We start from the raw sequence: 6,440 nt of genomic DNA on the forward strand, positions 1-6,440 counted from the left end.
CAACGCCCCCCGTGCTGCCTCTGCCGCTCGCCACCGCCTTGCACGCCGCGGCTGGGGACAGACCTGCCGGAGCTGCGCAAAGGAAAGTGCGGGCCCAGCGCGCGCTCATCAGATCCGTGCCCCGCGCTGGGGTGATTGGCCTCTGCCTGGAGCAACTCCGGGCTGGTCATGATTTGAGTCCAAGGCTGGATTCCTGAAAAGTGCCTGGGCCCTCGCCTCTCCAGGGCATCCCCGGGCAAGGGGCGGTGGGCAGCTAGGCGAGCCCCAAATGCTTGCATTCTTGGCCTGGCGGCCCGCTTGTTCCTCCGTCGCCAACCCCACTCCACAGCCTGACTCAAATTCAGCGCCGGCGTCTGTCATCAAAATAGCCTTCCAGGCCAGGTCTGCCCACTTCGCCAAAGCCCTCCCCAGCAGCGCCTCTGTGCCCCCTTAAGTTCTGGGAGAGCCGGAGCCTCCCTCTTAACTCTTCGGGGCTATTTTCCGCACTCTAACGTTCGGCCTCCTTTCCTGGGACCTAAGAGGGGTCCAGCCTCTAGGCCGAGTGTTCCACTCCAGTCCAGCCGTCTACACATCGCCAGTGGCTGAGTCCTACCTGGGACTCTCCAAAGAGGCTCGGGAGGGGCTTGAAGGTGTGTGGTTGAGTCAAGACTGAGAAGGTGATTAGCCAGACAGCCCAAAGACGCCTCTGGGCTCAAGGTCAGCTTCATACTTGCCCAAGGACAACCCGATTTCAAACTCTCCTTCCCATCGGGCCTGGAAAGGGTTAAGTGAGGTGGGCCTTCCTCTGCCCCCTCTTCCACCCAGCTGGGATTCCTGGCCTGGCTTCTGCCCTTTCCCTCTGGCCTGCCAGAACAAAGGCCCTTTCACACCCGTGTCCCGGTGTCCCAGGCTGTCTCTGACTCAGAAGCTTGTGGATCTGGGAGAGAGGGCCGTTGTCGAGTTCCTGCCCCTCCAAGCAACTCCGCCTGAAGAACCCGCGTGGGGCCAGTGTGGGGGAGTAAGGGGCGAGGCCCAGGGACCCGGAGGAGGGGCCTGCGAGTTGGGGCCGCCCCTAGGATCTGCCCAGCGGCCTCTGGGGGCCAGCGGCGGAGCTGAGCCGGGGGCGGAGTCGCAGGGCCTTAAGGCCGCCTAGCGGAGTGTGACTCCGTGGGCCTGGGGTGGGGGTGGAGGGCAAAGCTGCAGCTGGCTGGGAATCGGGGCCGGTTTCCTGTCTGGAAGGGAAGGGGCCCGCAGAGGGGAGCGGGGGCAGCAGCAGACAGGCACACCCCTGCCTTTCTCCCTCCCTCTCCTCTTTTCTGCTGGAAAAACGAGGTAATTGTGAGCCCAGGGTGGGGCGGGCTGGATGAGGGCCCCGCGTTGCAAGAGGTTGCCCTGGGAGCCGGCTGCATTACCCACTCGTCCCTTTGTCCCACTCCTTGGGCTCGCTCTCTCCCTCAAGTCCTCGCCTAAGTCACTTTTCTTCCTAACTTTCTGCAACTAAGCGTGAGCCCCTCTCAGAAAGCGCTAACTGACAACCGCAGGACTCTGGAGAAGCTGCATGCCGAGTCCCCTCCCTGCCCCCTTCCAGCGGCGCGTGCCCCTCACTGCCCTCTATGCACAGATTCTCTGTCCACGAGGCCAGGGATGTGGGCGGGGGCTGGGGAGGGGCTGGAGTGCCAATGAAAGGGCCTTTTTCTTCCACAGCTGGGAGTACAGCTGCCACCAAAGCAAGACTGGACACTGTGCACAGAGCCCCTGCGGCAGCTGGCCTCTCCTCCTGGGACCCTGCTCATCCTCACCTCACTTTCCTTTCCTCCCCTGCCTGGCTCCCACCAAGGCCTTGGCACAGCAGTAGGCAAGGCAAATTTGTCACAGCAGCCAAAGTTGTCTAACTGAAGTATAGAAGGACAGGGGCAGCCTCTGCCCTCTGCCCAAGAGCTGACCACCTCTTTCAAGAACCAGGGAGCAGTGGGAGAAGGAATTGTGGGACAGTGCAGTGCCTGCCTGCCCCCCTCTGGAGGGGGGCACAAGGGAAGGGGCACTTGGGGGCGCAGAGATGCAGGACAGACTGCACATCCTGGAGGACCTGAATATGCTCTACATCCGGCAGATGGCACTCAGCCTGGAGGTAATGCCCCACCCAGGAGCACACCTCTCCCTGCTGGGGCTGCGGGGAGGGCAGGGCTGCTCAGTGGGGAGAGGGGCCAGTGGTTCTGTGTGTGCCCTGCACTGGTGCTGCATGTGCATCCAGGCCCACTTGTGCTGGCCAGAGCTCCTGTGGGCAGCGGGGTCTTCACACCCACTGCTTGGTGCTCTGTGGAGAGATGCGAGCATGTGTTCTGGGGCTCCTCTTACTGTAGATCTGGGGAGAAGAGCGTTCAGTGTGCAAGAAGTTTGTGGGAAGGATGGAGGCTCACTAGGGGAGAGGGAGTCTGGGCCAGGAGTGAGGAGTCTGCTAGCCCTGGAGATGGCAGGGAGCTGCTTATTCATTTACGCGTTCAGAAACACGTCATTGAGCACATGCTATGGTCCTTTGAAGACCATGGATACCTCAGTGAACAAGACAGAAAAGGGTCGTTCTAGTGGAAGAACAGAATATGCAAACACAGGTACGTCCCACAGGGAAAGTATGGTTATGATGAAAGTGGGGATGCCATCAGAATTAGGTGGGGAGGCAGTGTTGGATGTGGAGGTCAGGGAAGCCTCTGTGAGGAGTTCTCATGCAGAGAACAGAGGGATTGGAAGACATGTGAAGATCAGAGAAGGCTTTTCAGACAGTGGGCATGGCAAGGGCAAAGGTCCTTAGAAGATGAGGATGTTATGTCTGTGGGAAAGAGAGGCAGGGATATAGTTAGTACTTGGGGCTTAGCTGATGAGTGGAGGCCAGATGGGGCAGGGCCTTGAAGGCCATGAGAAGGCAATTGATTTTACTCTAGAAGGGCCCAACAGCAGGGGTAATGCTTTTTGTAAAAAATTATTTTACTTGACTTTATTTACCTGTTCATTTGCTTGTTTATTTTAATTTGACCAGAGAGAAAGAAAGTGAGAAAGCAAGCCACCAGGTTGGGAACTCAAACCACAGTCAGCCATGTGAAAACCCAGCGCCCCTAACCACCATGCCACCTGCCAGCCCCATCAGGGGTAATGCTTTTAAATGATGGCTGCTGTTGGGAACAGGCTAGAGGCAAGGGGGCCGACGGGAGAGGTAGGCATGAGAGGTGGCAGAGGACCCCCAGGCAAGAGGTCACTAGAGTCCCAGGGGAGTGAACTTGGTGGTCCCTCTCTCCTTCCCATTACAGTGCTCATGGTGGAGAGGGGGAGGCGGGAATGGATGTCAGATGGGGTGGGAGATCTGACAGAGCGTGCTGATGGGTTGGACATGAGGGGTGAGGCCAAGAGAGATGGCCGGACAGGACTTAGGATGCTTTCAGGTGTGGCTGAGCAACGTGGAGTGGCTGTTCACTGGGCCGGGAGGAGGGAGATAGCACTAAGTGACTGCCCAGAGCAGACGGGGCTGCTGCGGAGGGAGCAGAGGCAGGATTGCAGCCTAGATCAGCACATGGGTCATCCCCAGCCCACTCCCTGGGTCATAGTAAACACTGCTAGTTAGTCACAGCGTTCCTTTTAAAAAAATTTTTTTTTTGAACTTTATCTGTTTATTTTTAAGAGCGTTTTTTGCTATAGGGCGCGTGCACTTGCCAGAAAGACAAGACAGGGACAGAGAGACAAAAGTGAGAAATCACCCCCCAGAGGGGATGGCCACACCACAGTCCCTTCTCCTCCATTCTCCTCTCAGGATCTTGGGCACGCATGCACATGCGCCTGGCGTGAGTTTAAGCCACCGAGTCCGGGACTTGAGCTATGGTTGACTATGTGGGAGTCCAGTGACATAACCATTACACCATCTGCTGGTCCCATTTATTTATTTATTTGACCAGAGAAGGACAGAGTGAGAGAGAGAGAGAGAAAGGGAAAAAAAATAAATAAAAGAGAGAGAAAGAGAACGTGAATGTGAGAAAGCAAGCCACCAGGTCCAGGTCGCAAACCTTGGTCAGCCTTGTGGGAGTCCAGCACTCTCAACCACCATGCCACCTTTCGGTCCCTCCCCCTTTTTTAAGAGACCTTTTTGCTATAGGGCATGTGCAGTCACTGGAGAGATGGCGAGAGAGAAACAGAGAGACAGAAAGCAAGAAATCATCCCCCTCAGGGGGGATGGCCACACCACAATCTCTTTTCCTCCATTCTCTTGGGATTTTGAGCACACACACACACACACACACACACACACACACATTTAGCTTGAATTTTAAGCTGTCAGGGCCGGGACTTGAACCGTGGTCAACTACATGGCAGTCCACCGGTATCACCGTTATGCCATCTGTCGGTCCCCAGTCACAGAGCTCTTCATCAACCAGCCCAGATGCAGCACAGGAGCTCTCTTAGCACAGCCGTGGCATGAATGGTGCGGGCTGTGTCCCTCACACAGGCACCAGCCAGGAGTGGTTTCAGCGGCACAGGAGGGGGCATCTTTATCTTACTTGTTCGCCCAAAGAGAGTCACCTTTTTCTAATTTGCAGAAAGGTGCTCAGTGAACCTGTGGGGACTCTGACACCACCCAGTTGCTAGCACATGTGATAAAACCCACATGTTTTCCTAGTCATCTGCCCTGACCATGTTAGTAGTGAGGAATGGCTATTTAAAATTTGGTTTTAGTTATAAAATGAAATAAAATAAACATTTGATTCCTTAGTTGCTCTCGCCACGTTCCCAGCACTGAGCTTTCAGTCATTGCAGGCTTTCTTGGGCAGAGTTGGTCTAGGGATTTAAATGTTTACACTCCATTCTCTCAGCCCTAAACCAGTGTGATTTTTCTCCATAGGAGGCCTGTCTGAGTTCTAGGGCAGAGAAGGGGCGTAGTTTTCTCTTTGGCCGCCTCTCCTTCAGCCATAGACTGAAGATGTTGTGTTCTGTCTCCACCAAGTTCAGCTGGTACTCAAGAGATAGTCCTGTTGATGTTTCATGGGTTGATAGAAGAGGTAGTCCTGGAAGAGCAAACCCCAGAAGACTTTCTGGAGGAGGTGATTTAAGCTGCAAGGGGAGAAAACTCTTTTTTTTTTTTTCTTTTCTTTTTTTTTTGGAGAGGTTTTTGCTGTAGGGCACGTGGGCTTGCCAGACAAACAGAGAGAAAGAGAGAAAGCGAGAAATCATCCCCCAGGGGGGATGGCCACTACGCAATCCCTTCTCCTCCATTCTCCTCTCAGGATCTTGGGCACACGCGCACATGCGCCCGGCGTGAGTTTTTAAGCCACCAGGTCTGGGACGCGACCTGTGGTCAACTACGTGGGAGTCCAGTGACATAGCCATTACGCTAACTGCTGGTCCCAAAAACTCATGTTTAAATACATGCTAGATCCAGGTAGGAGTTATACTTTCCCATTTAATCCCAGATAATGGTACGAAGGAAGTGGAATACTCCCCAGTTTGTGAACTGAGGCTCAGGAGTTAAATTCTCACAGCTCATCTAGTTTCTAAACCAGGATTTGAACTTAGCCCTGGTGGAGATTAAGAAGGGAACAGAAGGTGGTGAGAAACAGAGCAGGAGGTCAGGGACAAGACAGTGGGAGGGGTGGGAAGGGATGTCTGCAGAGGGGTGGGAAGGGAGGTCTGCAGAGGGCTGAACAGCGGCAGCGTGCTGGGGCGTCTGCCCATGACTCATCTTCCTCCAGTCCCTTGGGGTCTCACTGGGCCCAGCTGACTCCCCACTCAGGCTCTTTCTCAAGAACGTGAAATGCATGGGGATGGGCTGTGTGGGTAAGGGGAGACGGCTGAAGCACAAGGACCCAGAGCCTGGGCCAGGATTCCTGAGATCCTTTGCCCAGAAGGATGGTGGCAGGTTTCTAGGGCGCTTTCTGCCGTGGGGCGATTGGAGAGGAGGATTTGGGGCTGGAGGCCGAGGGGAAATGGGGGAGGTGCCTGGCTCCCAGCCCCGCTAGTCCAAGCTGGGCTCCATTAGGTCTTTTGAGCTCCCGTTTTCCTGTTTAATTCACTAACCCCTCCCATGCTCCCAGGCATAGGGTCATCTTGGAGGGCAAATGCAACGCGGCAGGGAGGCGACTCCTGGCCTTTGGAAGCTGGAGCACAGTGCAGCGGCCTGGAGCCCTTTCTAGAGTGACAGGGACCTCCAGAGGTCCCATCCCACCGCAATGGGGTCTCAGTGGTTGTGCCGCCCAGGTACTGGACCCTAGCCGGGCCAGGGTCCCAGAGGGACCGACCGCGCCTGGGCGCCCCTTGGCCGCTCTCGCGGCAATTGGGAGCTGATGTCACCGGCGCCCCGAGCGCTACTGGCGGATGCGGCTGCGCGGGAGCCTGGGCCCCTCTGATCCCCGCAGCCCTCGGGCCACGCAGGCTCCACTGGCCACTGCGGCTCCCCGGACACTGCGCGCTGCTGCGGCGGGTTTCTA

At 56.2% G+C, this 6,440-nt stretch overlaps 1 protein-coding gene across 5 annotated transcripts in view; it reads left to right on the top strand.

Moving 5' to 3' along the window:
- The window catches only part of RTKN (rhotekin), a 20,162-nt gene that overhangs the window by 1,506 nt on the left and 12,216 nt on the right, over nt 1-6,440 (top strand). Inside the window, exons 1-2 of one of the 5 annotated variants that reach the window (XM_006151218.3) lie at nt 1,139-1,311; nt 1,684-2,107. The exons of 3 other annotated variants lie outside the window; for them this stretch is intronic. In XM_006151218.3, the coding sequence (XP_006151280.1) occupies nt 2,036-2,107 (72 nt within the window). In that variant the 5' untranslated portion in view covers nt 1,139-1,311; nt 1,684-2,035. Of the gene's footprint in view, nt 1-1,138; nt 1,312-1,683; nt 2,108-6,440 lie in introns of those variants that run through there. One more of the 5 variants, XM_027772949.1, reaches the window with a different exon arrangement.

This window comes from Tupaia chinensis, unplaced genomic scaffold (assembly GCF_000334495.1).
Source record: "Tupaia chinensis unplaced genomic scaffold, TupChi_1.0 Scaffold000316_1, whole genome shotgun sequence".
NCBI classification, from domain to species: domain Eukaryota; kingdom Metazoa; phylum Chordata; class Mammalia; order Scandentia; family Tupaiidae; genus Tupaia; species Tupaia belangeri.